This window comes from Engystomops pustulosus, chromosome 8 (genome assembly GCF_040894005.1).
Source record: "Engystomops pustulosus chromosome 8, aEngPut4.maternal, whole genome shotgun sequence".
NCBI lineage: Eukaryota > Metazoa > Chordata > Amphibia > Anura > Leptodactylidae > Engystomops > Engystomops pustulosus.
In genome coordinates, this window is record NC_092418.1 from 21,661,467 (window position 1) to 21,686,039 (window position 24,573).

At 46.4% G+C, this 24,573-nt stretch overlaps 1 protein-coding gene across 2 annotated transcripts; it reads right to left on the reverse strand.

Moving 5' to 3' along the window:
• Nucleotides 1-510: 510 nt before the first annotated feature.
• On the reverse strand, nucleotides 511-22,232 carry ABCA3 (ATP binding cassette subfamily A member 3). Of its 2 annotated transcripts, none has more exons than XM_072120207.1 (31): nucleotides 21,952-22,232; nucleotides 15,760-15,847; nucleotides 15,351-15,606; nucleotides 14,170-14,297; nucleotides 13,683-13,848; nucleotides 13,195-13,454; nucleotides 12,960-13,076; nucleotides 11,900-12,020; nucleotides 11,637-11,810; nucleotides 11,127-11,308; nucleotides 10,615-10,761; nucleotides 10,200-10,329; nucleotides 9,680-9,834; nucleotides 9,439-9,594; nucleotides 9,145-9,355; nucleotides 7,768-7,918; nucleotides 7,522-7,620; nucleotides 7,239-7,422; nucleotides 6,314-6,620; nucleotides 5,772-6,045; nucleotides 5,388-5,592; nucleotides 5,042-5,261; nucleotides 4,719-4,880; nucleotides 4,222-4,379; nucleotides 4,005-4,139; nucleotides 3,435-3,629; nucleotides 3,147-3,334; nucleotides 2,899-3,069; nucleotides 2,629-2,813; nucleotides 2,375-2,448; nucleotides 511-1,929 (listed from the first exon to the last, which is right to left on the reverse strand). In XM_072120207.1, exons 2-31 carry the CDS (start codon nucleotides 15,814-15,816, stop codon nucleotides 1,798-1,800), a joined length of 5,100 nt encoding a protein of 1,699 aa, XP_071976308.1. In that variant the 5' UTR covers nucleotides 15,817-15,847; nucleotides 21,952-22,232; the 3' UTR covers nucleotides 511-1,797. The 2 variants fall into 2 exon arrangements, with proteins under 2 accessions (XP_071976308.1, XP_071976307.1); XM_072120206.1 differs by having other exon boundaries at nucleotides 21,883-22,232.
• Nucleotides 22,233-24,573: the final 2,341 nt, after the last annotated feature.

Here is a 24,573-nt window from a genome sequence, read left to right on the forward strand (position 1 = left end):
TTCACTTCATACAACTTCCTCCAGACTTATGAGAATCTAGCTGTACTAGACAGATCCGCTCCAGTCTCCTGGTGTGTGAAAAACTTGTAGACGTTATTGTACCACATTTATCAAACAGTTTGAGCCACTACGATAAATCTGTTCAAAAAGATATTCATGGGGCACAGGTATCATTTGTTTCTCGGGCTTCTTTTCTGGTTGGATGCATATCAGTGTTTGATACTTCTGGCGTTTGAGGTGTTAAGCTTCTTAAGCAAATTTTAAACATTTGTTTTATGCACACAGGCTACAGTTATAAGTCACCATGGTTAGACTGCAAATAGACCCAGATGCAGTCAGAGCCTCCCTCCACATCTGACAACGTATGAATTGTTTGTAGTCAGACAATGCTATGGGATCTGTAGCAGGGGTGTTCCCAGTCTTAGAGGAGACTTATCCCTCCCGCCCTTGGTTTCAGGGACATCATATCAGTCATATTTTTCCATAGAATAAATGACACAAAGTCGGCAACTTTTAAAAGAGCAGCATAAATAAGATTTATTGAGTTTTTACAATCAGACGTCTGCTTGGAGCAGTCAAAATGTGTTCCAAGGACAAAAGGGGCCTGACAAGTGCGTCACACACGTTGTTCCCAGGCCATTCACACAATAACACAAGCTTTGGGGTTAGTTTTGCAACAAAGGTCATATCAGTGCCGACCATGCACAGCTGTCCATACAGAGAAAATACATTCACTCCAGCCTCACTCCTCCGAGGCCGAAGGCTAAAACGTTAGAATCTTACTCCCGAAGTTAAAGCGGACGTTCCTTAAAGCTCCTGGCACCTCTGTGTGGGCGCTGGTCAGAGCTAGAAGGCACTGCGGGAGTAGGGTGACCAGTCCTTGTAATGGGGACACAGCAGTTGCAATGACATGTCCAATGTTTAGTACTCAAAATTCCCTTCTATTGAGAGATCCCTTTAAGCTTAAGTGTCCAATTATTAAAAAAACGACAAAACAAAAAACACAAATTGCATTGTTTAAAATCAATATATATATATATATATATATATAGTGCTCAATTCCATTGCAGCAGTAAAAACAACAAGGGAGACGGAACAATCCTCCTGTAGTAGAATGGTCAGGGCCTCCTCAGAGGTTTAGTGTGCGGTGTCAGTGGTAGATCTCAGTGCAGTCACTCCTTGTGATAGGAGTAACACCAGGGGCTAAGAAGATAGGACGGGACATCCAAGTCCATGAAAGACATTGCTCATCTGCACAGGAGAAGCTGGATCTTACACCCAGCAATGGACGGAGCAAGATCGTGGTTATTGTGGACGGATAATTCTAAAACTGAAATGATTAGACGGACGGTGGTTCTTCTAGGTAGGACGGTCTGGTATTGATCCTCCACTGTAGAGGATGTGCACACAGACAGGGACATGAGTTCTTCTATCATGAAGGATGGTCAGCCCAATGTGGACACTGGTTGTTCTACTAAGGAATGTACAGAGATGGTAATGGGTTCTTCTACCATGAAAGATAGTTAGACAGATGTAGTCATCAGTTCTTCTACAATGATCCATGGTTAGACAGACAGGGGGTTTTCTCGTCCTGGTTAAAAATCAGAGTAGAGTCCATGGTCAAAAGAAATTGGTCAGAACTGCAAACCGTGTGTAGGGACATACAGGGGACATCGTAGGACAAAGATGGTCACTGTTGTGTAGGTACAGTCCATCCGCACCATAGGCAGTGTCCGTGGTCCATGGAGAGATTTAGTAGCAAACTGTGTGGTTCTTCTGGAGCGCATCCAAGTTCTTTCATACCACGACCACCTCGGGCGGCTGCTGGAAGTGGCTGAAGCTCAGGAAGACTTGCTCCAGCGAGATCTGGCTCACGCAGTAATCCTCAAGATCGAACTTCTCTTTGGCTTTTTCTAATGTTCCAAACACCTGAGGAAGAAGAAAATCATCAGCAATCCGGGAATGTGGTGGTAGAAGAATATATAAAAAGGGAACGAGTCAGGGAAGATGGAAACTGCTGCTTAAAGGGGTTTTATTGGTCCCTGGAGCAATCTGTTCTTAGGGGATAGAAGCTGAGACATGGTGCCCTATCTATAGCTTCTAGATACCAGAGGCAGGTGTGTCAGCTGAATAGTACAGAGTTCAGGTGTCAGAGCCACAACAATCCCACTCAGCTACGGACCCGTCCAGTATACAAATCAGTTTCCCCAAACATCCACTGTTTAGCAGGTGGTGCCTGGGATCCAACACAAACAGGATGAAGAGGATGATATCCAAGGCTGCATTCTGCCTCATGCTACCCTTGAGAGGTGCAGGGGGCAGTGGTAGGTGAATGGCACATTCCGTGTTAGCCTGTCCTCCAGGCCCCTCTTACCTGTGCCCAGCTCATGTCCTGGTTTGTTATATGGTAATGGACCATACCCTGGTGCTCGTGCTTCAGCTGACTGCCTGTAAGTGACGACAAACCATACAATCACTGGTTAGAATATAATCTAGTCTCATGGAGGAACAGGGGTACTCAGAGGCGCCCCCTGCCAGCACATTGGAGAAAGGGGTAGGTGTTACAGGGGGGCTTGCAATATAAGTATTCATGAGGCTATTGCCGCATTCAAATATTAAGAATTTTACCTGGGAAGACGGTCTCCACAAACTCCTTAAAGGCGACCAGATCATCTCCGCCTCTAGACGTCTTGGCTAATAGCGTGTATCCACTACCGAACTTGCATTTCAGGTGCTGTGGACTACCGAGGCACTTGAGCTGACCGTTCACCATGATGGCGAGCCGCGTGCAAAGAGCTTCACACTCCTCCATGCTGGAAGATACGAGGTGGTTAGAGACACCTGAGATTCACCCATATACCTCCAGGTTCCGCACACCTGATCACTATGGAGTCTCACCTATGTGAGGTGATGATCACAGCCTTCCCGTTCTCCCGTGTCCTCGTCACAGCGTCCCACAGTAGTCTCCGGGCCACGGGGTCCATTCCAGTAGACGGCTCATCCATGAAGATGACTGGTGGACCACCGATCAGAGCAATTCCAGCACTGAGCTTCCTCTTGTTTCCACCACTAGGGAATAGAGAGAAGATAAATCACTATGTCCATCACAGGAGGAACCAGAGATGCCCCTGTGTCCCCCAACTCACCTGTACGCCCGCACTAGTTTATTAGCATGAGGTTCCAGGAGAAGGCCCCGCAGCATGTTCTCTACACAGCTACTTATGTACATCTCAGGGACCCCCCGTAGTCGGGCGTACAAGCACAGGGTCTCCCGGCCAGTCATGTGTTCCAGTAAGGGATCAAATTGTGGACAGTAGCCAATCCGCTGCTGGGCCTTATAAGACAAGGAGTAATAGTGAGATATACATTAAGGAATGACAGCGGACACCTTATATAGAAGAATATCGGTTGATGCCCCTTCAACTCCCCGTTACCTTCTTAGTGTTGTTTAGGATGCTGTACCCATCGATGTAGGCGTCCCCGGAGCTGACAGTTTCATCTCCAGTCAGCATCCGGAAGGTGGTCGTCTTCCCAGCGCCATTGAAACCCAGCAGTCCAAAGCATTCACCCCGACCCACAGCCAGAGATATGCGGTCTACGGCGAGAAGTAGAGCGCGGCGGCCATACACCTTCAGAAGTAAAGTAGAATTAAAGGGGTATTCCAGCTTCCTGCCCAACTACAACAAACATCGCCTCCGCTGTGATCATCTAGTGACCGTTATCCTCTCCACATATAAAAATTATCACTTACCCCATGGTTAAAGAGGTTTTTAACACTGACAACTAAAAGCCTTTTGGTCGATGATGTCCGATCCTATAACACATACACCTGTCCTTATCTAATAAGATGGCAGTACCCTACCAGAAACACTACACCGGCAGGAATCAAATCATTTGAATCATAAACTAGAATTAAGAATTTTAGTAACATCGGGGATCTTGAGGCAGGACCCTGGCCTATTATATCCTTATGAACTGTGTAAGGTTTAGCCTCTATGACTGACCTTGCTGAGCTCTCGGATAACCAGTGGGCTACTAAGTGCCGAGAGCTGTTCCACTGGCGACTCCAACACCTTCTTCCTCTCATCCGCCACATCCCGGTCCTCTGTGGGGGTCACCGGAGATTCAAGAACAGTAGTCTGTAACGATGAATACAGCAAAGGTCATATACAAGGGACATGACCCTATGACATTGACCCTGACCCTTCCCAAAATCCATACCCGGCATCGGCGCCTGAATCGGCAAAGCTGGCAGAAGACTTGGCTCTCGATAATGAAGAGAAGGCAAAGGAAGGTCAAGCCCTGAGCAGCCATAGCCGTCAAGTAGCGGCCCACACCCGGCGAGGTGAAGGAGTAGTAGTTGGTTTGATAGCTGATATCTGAAAAGAACATTAAAGATAAATTATAAAGAGCAATTATTTAGAAGGAATTGTTACATTTCACCATCTATTCTTATAATAGGCGATTATTTTGAGATAGGCCAGGGTATAGGAGGGACCTTACCTCTCATGCATTACTGCCATGTGTGGACGCACCATGACATATTATCCCCCTTTTAATATCAGCAGGAATGATACAAAGGTTAATAACCTAATATGTATATTGATCCGTGGGAGGGGGGTGAATGTTAAGTAGCCCCCCCCCCCCCTGTCCACATGTGCCGTTTCTGGCTTGTAAAGCCGATTACCCTTGACTGCTGAGAACCGCCCTTTACTTACTCAGTTTCTTGCAGATAACTTCTGAAAATGGTAAATATGAGGTGCAGAATTCTATAAAGTGGTAGTTCTGGTAGAAATCGCTGAATGATCTTCCCAGGCAATAATTGGGGAGCACCAAAAACACCAGGTCCAGGGTGCGAGAGAGGTCAACCAAACCCAGCGCTGCCATAAGAGATGGGAAACGGTGAGAATGGACTAAAGTATTAACCCCTTCCCAAAGGTAAGTCACTCCAGGGCTGACTGCGATAGAAGGCAAGTCATACATCCATCTAATGACCCCTCTATGGGATGTCCGTGTTATTATGGGATGTCTAAGCTCTTACCGGGAATGCTCATGATAGTGACTGATAGGAAGCTGGCGGTGCCCGACAGGATGTTGAAGATGGTGAGCCGGGTGTAAGCGGTGGCGGTGGAGGTGAAGAGAAAGCTGAACAGGTACATGAGAGGGATGACGGCCCAGCCGTACAGGAGTAGCATCAGCATCACATCCACGAGGTGGTGGTCATCCGTATATGCACGCACGCCAAAGGCCTGGAATACCACCTGTAACAGGGCAGAGGGTGGAGGATTAAAAAAAAAAAAGATAACACATCCTGCAAAAAACAAGTGCTCATATAGTCACATCGATTGAACAAATATGACATATATGGCGATACGTGGGTCACTTACTAGCATGAGCGTACAGGGGATCAGGAAGTTTAGCAGATCCCAGGTTAGAGCAGACAGCCAATAGCTGAAGGACGACGCTCCGCTCACAAATTGCACGTGTTTAGACTTCACTGCCCGCTCACCAACAAGCAATAGGGAGAAGGTGCTCGCCAAGGAGGCCATCCCATACAGAAGGTTAATGGCAATGGCAAAACCGGTCTGACCCCTGCGGAAGACAAAGAAAGAACAATCTGTCATCATGTGCGATTTATTTGCTAAAAACAAACCCATAGGGCACAATGAAGTAATAATGCATATATGCCCCCACTAGGGGGAGCTCACTGCATACAGATACATAAAGCCTAAAAATAGTAACTTCTTAAAGTAGAAGAACAGTTTCCTTACTCAAGGATCTGATCCCGGGCAGTCTCTGTAGTGTTTCGTGGTTGAGGGTAGTTTGTTACTGTAAGAGAGGCATTATCACCGGCCACCAATCTGAACAGCGTGTTATCTGCCAGCGCCAGCGCAGCCGCCACTGCGTGGAAGGCCTGGTTGTTGAAGCGGGCATTGATGATGTAGCGCGAGCCAACGCGGTTGATCTCTGCGGCACACAGGCAATGTTCAGCAAACAGGGCGCCTTCCTCCGCTGCCTTAGCCAGGAGATATTCATTCAGGTCACCTAACGACAAGGAAATATATAAGGCACTGAGGTCCTGCGGCAGCGCTACGTAGTATCCAAGGGGATATAGTAACATTTTTCCGGAATTAAAACTTTCCAAACATCTAGAACACCCCTGAAAAGCAGATATCGCAGAAATGGTGCTACTGAGTCCATCTATTGCACCCACATATATGGAAGTGTCGCCACCCAGTGGTACAAAGTAGTAATGTAAAAAATATAAGAAGCATGGAGTTATGGAAGCCCATCACACAGGGCAGGGCTGTACCTATGACTTCCTGGGGGTCAGCGTTCGTCTCATCCAGTTGGCCTCTGAAGTTCTCGGCCAGGGTTTGCAGGAAGAGTGAGGCATTAGGTGGCAGCGAGTATGGCACTGCTGTGTGCCCATAAGGTGCCAAGCTCAGCTCCAGCGCAGGAGAGTCTTGAGGTCCGGGGAATGTTTTTCCGACAACCAGAGCCAATGTGGTGAACACCAAGGGAACCAGGAACTGCCCCACAACAATCTTCCAGTTTCTCCAGCTATAAGACGCCCGCTTCACGAAAAGGGCATAGAACTGCTGGCACCAGAGGGCGCACTGCCGGGAAACCAGGGAAAAGTGTCATGTGTGGGATGAAAAAACATGCAACAATTTATGTATAGTATTATTAGTCTAGATAAAGAAATATTTTCTGCCCTACTATGGAGCCCTGTACATAGTGTTCTATCTGCAGGCAGCATGTTATAGAGCAGGAGGAGCTGAGCAGATTGTACATGGTGTCCTATCTACAGGCAGCATGTTATAGAGCAGGAGGAGCTGAGCAGATTGTAGATAGTGTCCTATCTGCAGGCAGCATGTTATAGAGCAGGAGGAGCTGAGCAGATTGTACATTGTGTCCTATCTGCATGCAGCATGTTATACAGCAGGAGGAGCTGAGCAGATTGTACAGTGTTTTATCTGCAGGCAGCATGTTATAGAGCAAGAGGAGTAGATACGATTTATACATAGTTTTGTGGGAAAAGATTTTGTATAACTCGTCATGTTTTGATCTGCTCCATCCGGGTTTGGGGGGGTAATCTGTTGGCAATCTCTCTCATATAGTGAGTAGATGGAGACAGGTATCAATCACAGAATAGGACCGCCTACTGGACTCCATAGTGCACAGACCGTTGTGAGATGGAGACATATTCTGGTGTGCAGTTTACTAATGCTCACCCCTCCGTTGAGCTTGATGTTGGAGCAGTCCTCGGTGATCAGGGTGCCGCTGTCCTCAGTGCAGTCGCTCATGGAGCAGGATTCCTCCGCAGACCAGTCATTAGCTCTCCGCTCGTGCTGATACTGGAGAGCAGGAAGCTGTATAGCTTGTATGTCCAGACTAGTGTCTACTAACTTACCCACCCTACAACACAGAATAAATTGCATTAGATATCTCCAAGAACCACATCCAGAACCATATCCATAAGAACCACAGGATGCAGAGATGTTAAACCCCCCTCACCTTAGAAATACTTCCTCCATAGTGGTGACGGACGCTCCGTAACTGGCAATACCCAACTCATCACGACGGAGCTCCAGCTCAGAGAACAGAGGCTCAAACCTAAGGAAGAAGGGGTGATCGGAGGGTTAATGACTCCATGTATAATCCTACTAAAAATGGAACATCAGAGTCTGGCTGGGTCCTCCTATTTCCTCCCACAGCCGATCATAGTATTGGCACATAAGTGTCCATAATCTTGGGCCTTACCTGTGGGTGCTCTCCTTAGGCAAGATGTAAGAAAGCTCTGCCCCTGCGTTACTCTCCATAGTGGCATGTGGGACGTAGCTGGTAATGAGGTCTGTGATTTCTTCCACTTGGCAATGTGGCTGCTTCACCATCACCATATGGTACCCAGCACCTGCCCAACAACAAGAAGAGAAAATATGATGTGCAAAGTTTTCCTAGAGTCCAATCACATCTCACACAGGGGGTAATAGTCATAGTGATATCCATCCTTGACTGCTGTGTACAGAATAGGACAGGGGTTTCGCTACTGTAAACCCTAGGATGAAGGATTGTACACCAAGCACACTGACATACTGGTGTGTGCCCCCTCTGGATGGATCTGCTCTTCTTTTAGCTTATTATTTGTTTTTATACAAATGAGCCTGAGGGGCTCCATGCTCAATTAACATCTACAAGGTAACTTGCATAATAATTAAAGTCTTTTTTGGAAAAAACAAGGGGATAAGAAGCTAAAAGAAGAGCGGATCCTGCCAGCGGGGGCACATACCAGTATGTCATTGTGCATGGTTTACAATCTTGTATCCTGGTGGTAGATGTCCCCTAAGGTGGCCATACACCAAATAGAAAATTACCTTGATCCTATGTTCCTGACTTCTGTAGCCAGCATAGTTAAATGGCTTGTCCTCCGGTGATAGCACGTTAGGCCCTGTCCACAGGCCTAAATTGCTGATCGGTGAGAGCCTCAGTGAGGGAACCCCCACGGATCACGAGGACAGGGGTCTGTTTGCATCCCTTCTAAAAGGGTGTCTTAAAAGGAATGTCCAGTGATAGCAAGTCCGGCCCTGTCCTTGGGATAGGGCCTAACTTGCTAATCTGTGGGGTCTCAGTGATGGGGCCCCCCCCTCAGATCATGAGTACAGGGGTCCATTGTACCCCCATTGCACTCAAGATAACCAGGACAGCCAGTCAGAAATGTACCGTCTTCTCCATTCAACTCTATGGCGCTGACAGAGATAGCCGAGCGCTGCAATGGGTGTACAACAGACCCTTGTACTCATGATCTATGGGGTGGGGCCCATCACCGAGACCCCACAGATTAGCAAGTTAGGCCCTATCCCCAGGGTCTAACTTGTATCGCCAGACAACCCTGTTAAGACACCCTCATAAACACAAATGGTAGTCAGCCAATCCCACTGCTATTGACAGAGTTGGCCAATGTCAATCTTATGTGTAAGGACAGCTCGTGATTATTTACAAGGTGAGGAAACCCCCCTTTAAAGTACATATCTTACCCTACATATCATCTTTTATTAGAGAAAGTATTTTTGTACACAGTTACCGTCTAGGATTACAATGCACAGCATAAGTGGACATCTACATAACACACAAGACCCTCACCATATTTGCTTTTGAGGAACAGAGGTGAACCACAACATTGCAGCTGTCCCTGAGCTAAGATGGCAACGCGATCTCCTAGAATATCAGCTTCGTCCATGAAATGTGTGGTGAGGAGGAGTGTGCGATCGTGTTTGTGCTGCTGTAAAAGCTCCCACGTGTCCCTACGAGAGGCTGGGTCCATACCAGAGGTAGGTTCATCCAACATAACAACCTGCAGCAGATCACAATGTAGTGAGACAGGATACGTTACACTATAGTCTACGTACTGCTGTGTATAATGGATACAGGCATTACCTTGGACCCTCCTATCAATGCAATCCCAATGGACAGCTTCCGGCAGGTTCCCCCTGACAACTGAGTGCTCAAAGCGTTGCGTTTCTCCTCAATTCTCAAGATTTGCAAAATTTTGTCAACCTCTTCTTGACAGCGCCATCGGGGACACCCTTTCAGCTGTAGATAAAAGAACAATGAGCTTTAGGCATAAAGTCTTAATGCAAAGTGACACTACTCGAATATAACGTTATATGATACTTACAGCTGCATAAAAATGTAGGTGCTCCTGCACAGTAAGACCCTGGAATAAGACGTCGTGTTGAGGGCACAGCCCCAGATTGCGTCTGATGAGAGAGGTGTCTCGAGAGATCTCATACCCTCCAATGTAACATTCCCCAGCGGATGGGGGGAAAAGGCCTGAAAGAGACATTTTTGATGAAAAAGCACATTATCTAGTGGATGTGTTATGCAAAGTGTATGAACAATAGGACTTTGACGTCATACAGTTTATGCCATGGTGAGCCAAGGGGTTAAAATTGTTTCTAATTCTAAATACGGATGATCTATTTACAGGATAAGTCATCAATATCAGATGAATGGGGGACTGACACACGGATCAGCGGCCTCATGGCCACTACACAGACAATGGAGCTGTACTGCTGTCTCTGTACCAGGACCTCTAACATTCTGATATTGATGACCTATGCTATTAGTAGGTCATTAAGAGGACATATAAATCCCTCTACTACCGGCTGACAAGATCCATGAATCATACAACATACCTGTCAGCATAGATAAAGTTGTGCTCTTGCCAGCTCCATTATGTCCCAATAACACGGTGATTTGTCCTTCATACATGTTGAGGGTGAGATCCTTCACAGCAACGCGCCTCTTACCGTTCACACGGAATGCCTAGGGAACAGAAAAGAAAGGGAAAATGGGGATTTAGCATAAGATATACATGTTGAAAATTTGTTTACCAGTGACCCCAAATTTAATAACTGGGCCCCGCTACTTAGATGGGTGACGTGAATTTAAACTTGGCTAGAGCTGGAGATACTTAAACAAACTTATGTAAAGATGAAGATATATAGAAGCCTGTAAATTATGGAAAACTAGGAATATTGGCTAAAAAATATCCCATCCACAATGAGGAGCACCAGGGTGACATCTAGTGGGCATGTGCAAGAACTTCACCTTTGTTAAATGTTTAATACGAATGCCTGGTATCAGGTCTGCAGGTTCTTCTTCCAGGTATTCTCCTCTCAAGGCCTTTTCAGGATCTTCATCATCTTCTTTCTCTAGGAATTCGGCATCTCTGGCCGTCCCGCACCAATACGAAGGCTGCAACGATACCCGCAAGTGTTAGGTAGGTTATAATAGCTGAACAAGAATCAGTTTACACAATGTATTTCTAGTGTATTGTCAATTTTGCTTCATGAGTCTTAAGTTACACTACAAGGGTCAACGTGTAATTGATATTTCATATTATATATATATCTGACATGTTAGACGCCTGATCAGTTTGGGTCAATGATCTCTGCAATGGCCTAGTGGTGTAGCGTTTGGGCCTTGATCAGAAGGATTAGCAGTGTAAGGCCAAGCAGAGGCAAAGTACTTGTTTTTGGATTAATAGGAGTCGCAGGAACATCAATCAAAACTGCTGACAAGTCGCTATGATGCAGAAGTGCTGAGTGTGTGGTTCTTACCAGAAAGCAGAAGTACCAAGGCTGGGGGACGCCATAGTCTCCTGGCATGATAGACTCCACGTACCACCCGATGATGGAGTACAATACAGAGTCAAACAGCAGCATCCCCATGACCTGACCCAGAGTGAAGTTGTCATCCACACTGACCGGGGTCAGCAAGTTTGACCACTGAGCCCCGGTGCCTAGGGAAACCAATGACATACAACTTAGTGACATTCACTGCTTGTGGAGAAAGGGAGTTATACAATATAGGATGAAGATTCATCGGGTAATACAGATAATAATTCCTTTACAGTCTCTGTCCCCATGGGGGATCACAATCTAATCAACCTACCAGTATGTTTCAGAGTGTGGGAGGAAATCGGAGAACCCGGAGGAAACCCACGCCAACACGGAGAGAACATACAAACTATTTGCAGATGTGGACCTGGATGGGACTTGAACCCAGGTCCCCAGCGCTGCAAGGCTGTAACGCTAACCACTGAGCCACCGTGATGCCCTAATACTGACCTTTGCCCTCAAACATTCCGATCAGTTGGGCGCCCATGGCCATGCCCACATTGGAAATAAGACAAGACGCCAGCTTCTCGCTGTGGGTTATCATGTCGTAGCGGGGGGAGATGAAAAAGTAGGGTATGTAGGAGAAGAAGTACAGGAAACCACCGGCGGCAGCTGCCACATTCGCTGTAAGAATAAGAGTAAGTGTATGATGTCACCGTCACCTCCTGCATCATCACTAATGTCACATAGGAGGAGAGAGAACGGTCTAATACCTCGTGAGAAAAAGCTGCTGATCATAAAACTGAAGGAGATGGTGCACACCGCAAAGACCAGGAGATAGGCGAAAACCACAGTGGGGTCACTTCGGGTCAGTACCGCCCCCTTGTCACTGGTCTGAAAGGAAAAGGGATACGGAACAGGTTAATTCATGCAACACCAGAAATATAAGGTCATGCTCAGAAAGTCTCTTTCAGAGAAAAAAAAGTTGATTAACAAGTTTGCAATAAAGTTTTTATCACTCATTTGATTCATAAAAGCAAAAAAAAGCAAATTTCATAAAAAACTTTCTTGTCTAGACTGATCCGTACAGTAACATGTAACTCCCTTCTATCTGATTGTAATTCACATCTTCTCTGGAGAAGAGAGAGTAAAAAATGAATGCAGGGCTGGTTTGTTAGTCTGTTACTGGGGAAACATATAACACTGGATCGGGGGTGTATACATAAAAAAAAAAAAATAGATTTAAAGGGAACCTGTCATCAGGACACACATTTTTATTTAATGACAGGATCCCAATAGCCTTTTCAATTCTATTTCCCAATTCGCTTTTATAATTCACATCAATGGTTCCACTCACTTAAACTTAGATAAAAGTTACTTGTATTGAGTTACGGTGGAGTTTGAGTCCCTGGTGTCATCATCATTATCTCCTCTCTGCTCTGCTAGCCCTCTCCCTCTTCCTCCCGCCTGCAGACCTGAGCAGACAGAGATCAACTGAGAGCACAGGGTCTGCAAAAGGCAGCATGTGGGAGGGGGCAGGAAGAGATAGGAGGGAGCATAGTTAGGAGGAGATAATTATGACGATTGCAGCCTTGTAACACACGTCTCCATGACTTGAAGCAGTTTGCTGGCAGGAAACCAGGTAAACTTTTGTATAAAATTTAATTTAAAAAAAGTCTATGGGACCCAGTCATTAGGTTAAAATGTGTGATCCTGATGACAGGTTCCAAAGATGATTTCCAAAGTTGTTTCATCTTCTGCATTTAGACCCCTTGAAGCAGTAAACCATAAATCTTGTAGAACTGTATCTTTAAGGAAGGAGGTTCTACTGACCTGGACGCACAGAAGTAACGTGACGAAAAAGATGGAGACAAAGAGTAGTATAAAGAAATGGATGAACCAGGCAGTAGAGTGAAGCCAGGACTTCAGGCCCATCACACGCATGTACTCCTGGAAGATAGGTCACATATATGTCAATCATTTAGCTGTAACATATAAGACATTAATACAGTCTACTACATGGCCAGATGAGAAGGAGAAGAGCCCTCCGTGTCATCGGTGCCCTCACCTTCAGCTTCCGCTCCTTCTCCAGCACCAGGGCCCGCACAATGCTCAGGGAGGTGTAGGTGAAGCTGAGCATAAGCAGCAGAGGAAGCTGGTTCTGGATCGCCAGGATGAAGAGGTCATTGACGTACGGTGGGAAGGGAAAGCGCTGAAGAGAGACATCAATATTATCCAGGAGGTCCCGCCCGCTTTCGTTGGCATGGTGGTACATGATGGCCCGGTCCACATGGTGCTGTACTGCCAGGAAACACTCTCTATAGTATCCTGGAAGCAGAAAATCCTTTATAAATACCTAGAAAGAGTCTTGAGAACATGTGCCTCTGGTGATATCCCAGCGTATTACAGTACCAGCAGCTACAATGTAGAAGTCATAGCTCACATGACAGCTCAGTTATTCACTGGCCTCAGCGGCCACATACAGATTTCAGGCAAACACTCCCCAGGCTTAATACTGGTCTAAGTTTTCCCTGTGCACATAGCAGTCCCCCTCACCTGGTGTTCCTCCAGTCCTATCCCCTTGCTCACGAGGTCCTGGAAGCTGGAAGAGTGGATACAAGTATCTTGTGTGCCAGTTCCGATCCACATTGGGGTTGAGTCCGGTCTGCTCATTCATTGGAGCGTTACGGGGGCTGTACTTAAAACGTAATTTGTAGTGGACCTGCGCCAAATAATACAGGGAAGACGGATTTTATCCAAGTTAATCTTTACACAGCATTTATAAGTTATCACTTGATATGGCATTTCAGTCTGTATTGTTATTTAAAGGGGTTGTCCAGGGATTAGTGAAGGCCTATACACTTTACAGATCAGCGGTTTAGTGCAGGGGCTGGGTGTCAACAAGGAATAGTCTAGTCTGAAATAGGCCATCGATAGTCATTCCTGGCCAACCCCTTTAACGTGTTGCTGCATACACCAGACCTCGTGTATCTGAGATGTAGAAGAAGATACTAATTTTCTAGAATGGACCTTTCTTCATTACCTGCAGAGGTAAAGGGTCATCGCTGTTATTAAATGTATGTTCAAAGACTATGGCTGCCAGTACGTTGCCCGACTGGTTGTTGTGTCTTATGAACTTCTCAAAATCCTCTTCTGTGGGAAATCCTCGGGCTGTGGACATAAATGGCAATACCGGTAAAAAGGATGGACACAACTTAGAAAATTAAAGGGTTGCCTAGGGCAGTATAATAAACAGTAATGAATAATTTAATGCACACAGCTCCTATGCAGAACTTTGTGTCTCCATGGTTACAGACTACAAAAAACTAGTCTTATTATGTGCTTATGTTTTCTTCATCCCTATCTTCGATTGCCCAGAAGCAGAGGGGAGAAGGAGAACAAATAGGTCTTTTGTGAGCTGTATACACAAAAAATATTGATCAAGGTTTTTTGCAAGGTTGCAGGACTTTTTCAAAATTTGAAGCTATTAAAATCTACTGGAAACATCTTCCTTGAAAGCCCAAGAAATCCAGAGCAGAGAACTTGTGGACATGTTTAAAGGGAAGCCGTCACCTGACTTTACCCCATTTAACTAGCCCCTAGTATGGAAGAAATGTTTATAGACTTCCTCTCATCTGCTGAGACGAAAAAAAATCTCCTCCATAGTCATGTGAAAATAAGCAGAGAAGAGTCATATTTAGCTGAGATGAGTCAAGTTTAGAAGCTCCAGGGGGAGAGTCACTTCAGACTCATCTATCAGTTCTATAGCACCCAAAACATGCTGCTAATGTCATATTAAAGATAGGAATCTCTTTCATATCAAGCAGATAAAGACATAGTTGAAAATGTGAGACGCAGATAAAGATCCAGTTTCCGCCTATGTCTTTTACTGCCTGTATTATGCCTGAAGATCACAGAACCACAAGCTTGATGGGATCTGAAAGAAGAGATTCATATCTTTAATGTGTCTACAAAAGCATGTCTTAGGTAGAGACGGAGATTGGTACATCTAAAGTGACTTTTCCCTGCTGAAGCATCTAAATTTGACTCATCTTAGGCAAAATCTGACTTGTCTTCTCAGAGTCAAATTTACACAGACTTATATAGTATACGTAAGTGATTGAGAATTCACATAGGAGAGTCTACAAAGGACATTTCCTGAGGGGGTGGTAGTTAATAGGGTAAGATCTGATGATAAAGAACTGGGATAAGCAGGAGCCTTACCTCTGATATCGATAGCCAGCTTCTTCTCCACTCTTCCCACAATATCCCGCACAACATCGCTATTTGAGGGGATATACGCCAGCTCCCAGGGTCCCGTATAGTAAAAGAAACTTGGCAAGTTGAGAAAGCCCACTTTTGGGTATGTGGTAGCATTGGGATGGTTTTCGGAGTCAACTCTATGCCGCAATGCAATGAGGATCACCGAAAACAGGAGGGGCAGTAACAACTCGATCACCGTCACCAGGACCTGACGTTTCTGTAGGGACAAGGCAGAGAGTTAGAAGGACTGTATCAGCATCAGTGAGGGGCCCCTTTGATCTCTGGGGCCCCAGGCAATTGCTTGGTGTACTTTATGGGTAAATCCACCCCTGTCTTTTTATACCATGCCCGAAATGTTTATATATCTCACCTGTAAGATGTAATTCTTCCACAGAAGGAGCCGCAGCTGCCGGAATACAGCCATCATGGGTCACTCCTGCAGCAACGTCACTCAGTATCTGCAGGGATAGAACAGAGGGTGAGCAAAGCCCAATCCTAATCCGAGTTATGGGTCAGAGTCTCCGATACTTCTTTATCCCACAGTATGTGACACCTCAGTGACTTCTCCGGTGGATATACACCTATCAAACCTACAAACCCCACAAGTGTTCTCCATGGATTGTGTAAGGTACTTGATGGGACCCTTCCTCTACAGATGCTCTATGAACACGTAGCACTTGTCGCACTCAAGTGGCCTAGATTCCTCGCTATTAGGGAGCGCGGGATACTTCTGCGGGGGGAGGGGAGCGATCCATGACGTACAGCGTTGCGACACTGACATGCCGTGGTGCAATGCTGGGTAAAGTTTGCACACCTCAAGTTGAGCACTTTGATGGCGCATTCCAGAAGGAGAACTCTGCAGATCCCGCGTCTAGTTTAGGAAGGGGAGATGCTCTGCAGATCCCGTGTCTAGTGCTGGGGAGATGCTCTGCAGATCCCGTATCTAGTGCTGGGGAGATGCTCTGCAGATCCAGCGTCTAGTAGAGGAAGGGGAGATGCTCTGCAGATCCTGCATCTAGTAGAGGAAGGGGAGATGCTCTGCAGATCCCGTGTCTAGTGCTGGGGAGATGCTCTGCAGATCCCGTGTCTAGTGCTGGGGAGATGCTCTGCAGATCCCGTGTCTAGTGCTGGGGAGATGCTCTGCAGATCCCGTGTCTAGTGCTGGGGAGATGCTCTGCAGGGCTGTGTAACTGATGAATTGCAAGGTTCTGCAATGGCGGCTGATCTCCATGCTCAAACACTGTCCGGTAATAAGACTTACTACTGGCAGCGTCCCATCCCCTTCCAATGTCGCGGTCAGCAGGCGCCACTTCTTTTATTTGTGTGTGCACAGCTGTGTCATCCGCTCGCTTCTCCTTTTTTTTTTTTTTATGAGGCCAAAGAGGAGATTTTGATTTTTTGGAGAACAGTGAAAGATAGAAACAACTTGTTATAGAGAAAGTGTTTTCTCCAGATACTGAACATCCATCTGTTTCTATCTACATCTCACGTGCAACATTGTATCCAAGTCTAGAGGTACAGAGATCCGGGATACATCACTCTCTCTCGCCGTGTCCCCTTCATCTTTCTCTCTCTCTCTCTCGCCGTGTCCCCTTCATCTTTCTCTCTCTCTCTCTCGCCGTGTCCCCTTCATCTTTCTCTCTCTCTCTCTCGCCGTGTCCCCTTCATCTTTCTCTCTCTCTCTCTCGCCGTGTCCCCTTCATCTTTCTCTCTCTCTCTCTCGCCGTGTCCCCTTCATCTTTCTCTCTCTCTCTCTCGCCGTGTCCCCTTCATCTTTCTCTCTCTCTCTCTCGCCGTGTCCCCTTCATCTTTCTCTCTCTCTCTCTCGCCGTGTCCCCTTCATCTTTCTCTCTCTCTCTCTCGCCGTGTCCCCTTCAGCTTTCTCTCTCTCTCTCGCCGTGTCCCCTTCAGCTTTCTCTCTCTCTCTCGCCGTGTCCCCTTCAGCTTTCTCTCTCTCTCTCGCCGTGTCCCCTTCAGCTTTCTCTCTCTCTCTCGCCGGGTCCCCTTCAGCTTTCTCTCTCTCTCTCGCCGTGTCCCCTTCAGCTTTCTCTCTCTCTCTCGCCGTGTCCCCTTCAGCTTTCTCTCTCTCTCTCGCCGTGTCCCCTTCAGCTTTCTCTCTCTCTCTCGCCGTGTCCCCTTCAGCTTTCTCTCTCTCTCTCGCCGTGTCCCCTTCAGCTTTCTCTCTCTCTCTCGCCGTGTCCCCTTCAGCTTTCTCTCTCTCTCTCGCCGTGTCCCCTTCAGCTTTCTCTCTCTCTCTCGCCGTGTCCCCTTCAGCTTTCTCTCTCTCTCTCGCCGTGTCCCCTTCAGCTTTCTCTCTCTCTCTCGCCGTGTCCCCTTCAGCTTTCTCTCTCTCTCTCGCCGTGTCCCCTTCAGCTTTCTCTCTCTCTCTCGCCGTGTCCCCTTCAGCTTTCTCTCTCTCTCTCGCCGTGTCCCCTTCAGCTTTCTCTCTCTCTCTCGCCGTGTCCCCTTCATCTTTCTCTCTCTCTCGCCGTGTCCCCTTCATCTTTCTCTCTCTCTCTCGCCGTGTCCCCTTCATCTTTCTCCCTCTCTCTCTCGCCGTGTCCCCTTCATCTTTCTCTCTCTCTCTCTCGCCGTGTCCCCTTCATCTTTATCTCTCTCTCTCGCCGTGTCCCCTTCATCTTTCTCTCTCTCTGGCCGTGTCCCCTTCATCTTTCTCTCTCTCTGGCCGTGTCCCCTTCATCTTTCTCTCTCCCTCCTTCACCTTACGTCCATTCCTCTATAACCTATACCCAGTGCCTTCACTTCCCTCTTATACCTCATACACATATTCTCTAATTATGGTCATATCCTCTGGAAGCCAATTATCTAGGATCAGGGGGCCTACATCTGTGAGCAGAGTAATGTGCCCAGCACTGGACCTGCTCATTGTACATACTATGGCTCAGAGTCCATGACTACCCTGGGAATACCTGCTGGTCCTACGGGTGACACTAAGCCGCTACCCCAGGTTTGCAGCCTTGCAGATTTATTACTGAGCAGCCACTAGTGTTGTCAAGCAACGGGCGATAATAACTTCCCCTGAGCCGGAGGATCAGCCACTAATTGTACTCGTGTGATCATCCTGCCGTCCGTCATCCCATGAGAGATATGAAGGAGCGAGGATCCAATCTCAAACCCCCAACAGACTAAAAACCAACCCTGAGACTTGTGGGATCCACAGAACATGCTGTGACTTGTGGTTCCACACATTAGATGCCTCTAGTGTCTGCATTTTATAGGAGAACTATAATTCATAATTTACACCTGGGCACCCCCTGTTCTATTAGGTAAGATAAAGAGGGGTGTCCTTCTCTACCATCTGTATATTACATTCTACACAGTGGGATTTCAGACCTCACAGCTCCACGGGGAAAACTAGTAAGTGTCACACATGTGCAGTGGTCCCGTCAAGATGGCTGGGGGTACTAGAAGTTGACTATGTACCCTATGACAGGTTATATATCCTATGACATTCAAAGCTCCCATCACAAAGCCCATACACATGCTATGGAGTCGCCATCTGTCCAGCCAGCCACCTGCCACCCAGCTCATCCTAATCAATAGCACCCCATCCCCCTACCTGCCGGAACAGAACAGCTTATTCATGGACCTCAAAAGACAAAGGCTAAACACAAAAGACGACAATGAGCAGAAGGACCTGTACTGCCCTGACATGAGCAGTGGCTATGAGCTCTTATCTTGGCTGCTGAGCAAACATTGGATCATATGTCCCTGCATGAAAAATTGGATGATAATAAACTCAAAATGACTGCCAGGCTGGACTGTCACAGGTCACTGGTCCAGTTGGACTAGTTTTGGTCTTTGATGGGCTCCTGCACTCCACCATATAAGGGTGGATGTAGCAGAGGTGAGAAACACTTCACCACACCTGCCCAGGTTGACCTAAATTTTGCAGGTGAATGTGAACTGGCACCACAAGATCTAGGTGTCAGGAGCGACCGGACCCTGGAAACAGCTGGCTAATACATTACATAGCTCATAGGAGAAACAGAGCCTTAAAGGGGTTGTCACAAGTAAATGCTATCCCTTAAATGTATGGAAGAGGATGACGTGCACACTGTAATCCCACTAATTCTCTATGGGGCGCTCTGGAAGTACCGGAGCGCTGTACACGGCAGTTCTTTCGAGAATGAATATAGCAGAAGGGAGCGTGAAGGCCCTTTAAGGCTGGCGCTAGTAAAATCTAAGGAAGAACAGAAAATCCTGCAGGGCTATAGCTGTACACAGATGTCTTATCATACAATTGCTCAATAATAAGTCCATATAACCTGAGCCTGGAGGCATTTACACCACGACACCGAGATCCGGCTCCGTCAGTAACCACAGATAACACTGTGGAGGATCGGATGTTCCCCAATATTATGCAATGGAGTGTATTACAATCACAATGCTAAAGGTAGATGTACACAGCAGACAGATGACAGATTTTGGTTGACTCGTGAGTGTAGGGGTCAACCAGAGCAAGTACTGGTTGATTTGTTACTTTTACTGCAATTGGGAGGTATATCTTACAACATGGACATCGCCTTGAAGCTATGGACACAGCACTACAGATCTATGCAGAACTATAGATTAAGAAATCGTATTGCATGTTTCTGCCCTGTGAATTTTCACAATATTGTGCCCATGGCAGCTGGTGATCCAGGTCATATCCCTGCTGTATCATCCAGGTCATAAAAAGAGCAATTAAAGCTACAGCACGACAGGCGCGACTCCATAATGTACAGGGGAGCAGAAGTCAGGTCACACTTTATACATTGTAAAGCAAATAACTTTGTACATACATAATATTATATACAATGCCCTGTGACCTGTAGCTTCTTGATCTACCGGATTCCAACCTTAAAGTTATATATACACACAACACTGCAGAGGTCTATGACCCGGGTGGTTTTACCGACTGGTTATGTGACATCTAGGCAGGAGGAATTATCTGTACAGTAGAGGAAAATCCTGCAGGTATCTAAGACTTGGTCACTATTGTTGGTCTATAACGGTCCGATAAGGAAGCAGTGACCCAGTATAGGCATCATGGAAGCCATCATTTTAGTATGAAACATGTCTTAAAGGGGTATTCAGTTGTTGTTTTTTCTAAATTGCAGATCCATGGGGGTCTGACAATGACGCAGTCCTATAAATAGGACCGAGATGCAATACCAAGAACAGCCACTGTACACTGTAAGGTGCTATGCTCAGTAGGATATGAGGAGGGTCTCTCCAATGTCCAGATCCCTAACTACTTTTCTAAAGGGGTTTGAATCAAAAGTTTGGGAACACGAGCCAATGTCTACAGAACCGCAACTGACTCTGTAATATTACTAGTGGCTGAGGGTGAAGGTGGCGGAAGTGGCCATGATGTTCAAACAGAGGGTCACATTCAGACTCCATTTTATTTACCCTTTATACCCAGCTATTCTTTTGAACCCCTCCTATACATATGCATGGTGGGTATGGCTGAGCATGCATGTCTTCTAAATATAGAGGAGGGCAAACTGCTGCCAGAAACCACTTATCTCATAAGAGAACAAAGAGAAGATCCCTCCCCTCCTGCAACATCGAAAGACATGGAACAATCCAGACACCCCCCCGTATAGAGTATCTTCCAAGAGGATTGGGCATGCTGCTATCCAACATGTCTGATCCTCTATCACACATCAGTCACAGGGATGTTAGTGGGTTTGTCTGACATTTATCGAATGTGTATGGGCGCCCGCCACTGAGGGTCTATGACACATTGCACCCAATAAACGGAGTTTGTGCCTCTGCAGGTGCCGGCAGCTAAGCAGGAAAATATTCCCTTGGGACAAGGGAAACATCCTTTGCATTTCTGAGAGATTTGCATAACATGTAAATACCCCCGGGCGTCTGATTGTCATAAGCGAAAAGTGACAGAGTTTCAGTTCTGACACATTGAGCCCTGACACATTGTAACAAACAATGCAGTGAAAAACATTCAAGACTTCAGGATTGGGACAGACTGCTTCCATTCACTGACAGCAAGCAGAAAACACGATGTACATTACAAAGATTCTGAGTATTCCAAGAGATTGTGTTGAGACTGGACCTAGAATCTGAATAAAGATTTGAGGGGGTCACAGCAGAGGACCCCAATATTGATTGTGACCTGCCTGTTTCGTACCCGAAAATGGTAGTAATAGCTGATACGTCTCTTGCCTTGTTCTTTACGGTTTACAGGACAAGTCTGAACAAATCCTTAGAGAAGGGGGGAGATCCCATGAGACCCCCACCCCCGATCCACTAGAACAAAGGCTCCTGCGCCCATAGCTGCTACATATCACATAGGTATAAATGACGCCCTCCTCCGTATAGTTAGGAGTCACAAAATTTTTTCTTGTAGGGGAAAAATATTATAGGATTTTTTTTTAATTTAAAGAAAAGCAGGAATGACTCTACAATGCGGTGGGGGGATACATATATATTGGTATATAATGTGTCAGGGCATGCACCTCACCTCTCAGGACTGGCACCCTGGCACCATGGCCTCTCCCGGCAGGTATGAGGAGGTCTGCTGGCCGCTCACCTCTGTCTTTGTGTCAGATGAGGCCTCAGGCATCGGGAATGGCTGCTGTCGTGGCGTCCTGTGGCTGCTCCCTCCTTCCCCGGGGCATGCTGGTGTGGCTGGGCAGCTCAGGCCGGCAGGGAGGCGGGCATGGCCTGGCGGGCACAGGTGCAGCAGGAGCTCCGTCTCTCTGTGTCTCTTCTCTGGGAAGATCAGACAGCCGCTGACGTCATCGCCCTCCCCAGAAACAGAAGGCAAAACAGCAGCCTCGGCCAGCCGCTTCCGGGTTAGGTCACATGACTCGGAGCGCGTCACGTGACCGGCCAAACACTACAGGCAGCTGCGGCCCGGGAGCCGCCGCCGCCGCCGCCGCCGCAGGATCACGTGACCAGCGCGCTTCCCTCCATCTGCCGCTAGGGGGAGAAATTCTATTTGTTTGTTAGGGGGAATTTACTGAAGCGGAAATGTTATAGTTTTACATCCTGCAGCATTAACTGGTCTCTACAAACCGCAGCAAAAGCCGCTCCTGAACTGCAAGTTAATTCCTTAGGGAATGTGTCAAAAAAATTGCCGTTTTTCTGCTGTGATCTTGCATTGTAATGCACACGAACGTGTAGAGAATGTATGTACAGCCAGCATATGGCCCCACATTCAAATGGGCAATACGGCCATCCATGTTCATAGGCGTACCGTGGGTGCGGCGTATAAAAGGTGCCACACTAATAAATATATACAACCCTACCCTCATATACAGCCCCTCCCCCGTTAAATTTTATACAAAACCCCCTTATAGAGCCCCCCCCCTCTGTGTAATTAAAATCTGACCCCCATAGACGGAAACTGTCAATTTTAATAATATACAGTAGCCCGTAACAACCCTCCAACCCTCTTTCATAAATTAGATATTGGGAAATTTGGTAAAACCGCTGTCCTGCTTCCATCCCAAAGTCTGTCAACTGGTAAAAATATTTTAGGGCTGAAACAAGCGGCTGTGGTCCACACAAGGGGAGACTGGACTTCATTTATCGACTGTGACTATGATGCAAGGAGTCCCACACCTGGCAGTGTGGATGGACAAGATATTCTGTGATTTACAGGCCGACCACAGCCATGTGTTTTAGCTCTAAAAAAAAAACTAATAACATCTAATTGAAGAAATGTATGTGTTATATATATATATATATGGCAGAATAATGAAATTGAAAGCCCAGATGAGAATGCCCCTTTAAAGATGGTTTCCTTCTTCATCATATAGCGCCACATCTGTCCACAGGTTGTGCGTGGTATTGCAGCTCCATCCTATTTACGTAATTTACCGCCAGGATGAAGGACTGTATGCAAATGAAATTGAGTGGCGCCATGCTCCAGAGGTGTTAATGGAGCATGGAGCCCCTGAGGCTCATTTACATACAATCTTTCATCCTGGTGATAGATGTCCTTTAAAGAGCTGCAGGACTAGATGCGATCTATGAACAGGATGGGGGGGGGGGGACCTCCACTTTCATGCTTTTTGTGGGTCCCTGTGGACTAGTGAGATAGTTCCTTTCAAGCTCCCCCTTGTGGTCATTAAAAGCAGATAGAGTTTTACTTATGTATGTATAAATAAATTTGCACTGAATTTTTGGATGAAAAACTGGATTTCATGTCTGTCACCTGCAGTTTTGCCTCCTTGTAATGAGACAGTGGGGAGGGTGCAGCGCTATGTAAATAAGACACAAATCATTCGCTTTACAAAAAACAGCAACAGATGGAACAACAAAAAGTAGCCAACTTATTTGCTATAAAGCTGTGGCTTATAAATAAACCAGATCTGACAAAAACTTATGAGTATAACTTGATGCATCTAAAGATGTCGTCCTGCTGATTCTCCCCGTCCTTGAGATTAGGATTCTGTTTTTTGAGCTTTAGGACCACGGCGATAAGAGTTAATCTGACTTCACAGTGACTCACCTTTATCCTGAGATTCCTTTCCAGGGAGTAGGCCGATAGATTTCTCATCTCGTATATATAAAGATGTTAATCCAGGATCTGGCTGCCGGCCTGGAGCATCGCTACGAGAGCAGAGAAATACCTGAAAATAATTATGTTTTTAAAAACTTTCATTTTTCCACAAATAATTTTGCCCCTACTTTTTTTTTTTTAAGGCCGCGGGTCACACGTTCTGCTTTTACCATTTCGCGCCAAATTGCCATGGGTTTTTGGCGCACGTGATCGGATTGTGAATCCTTGTCGGAGAATGCGCCGCGGGATCGCGACTGGACCGGGTAAGTAAATGAGCCCCACTGTATGCAAAAACAGTTTCTTTGGATACGATCACCTCTGCTGGAGTCATTACACAGACAACAATCTCACTTCTAAGGGACAAAATGACTACATATGTGAGAAATTATTTATTTAAATTGTTTTAAAATGTCAGATAAATTAAACGGATTTAAAATGACCCTTTACATTTTTCCTGTAACCCCCCGCCCACCTCTACTATGCTGACAGTGTCTGGATCCCTGTTGCACTCAAGTTGCTGCACTGTCCCTCCACTACAGAAATACACACCAAACCACGGTTAATGCCATTTTTTTTTTGGCTTAGCTTGCATTTTTAACCATTTATAGCCCTCTGCCTCCCATCTTCATAAAACTAGAAACC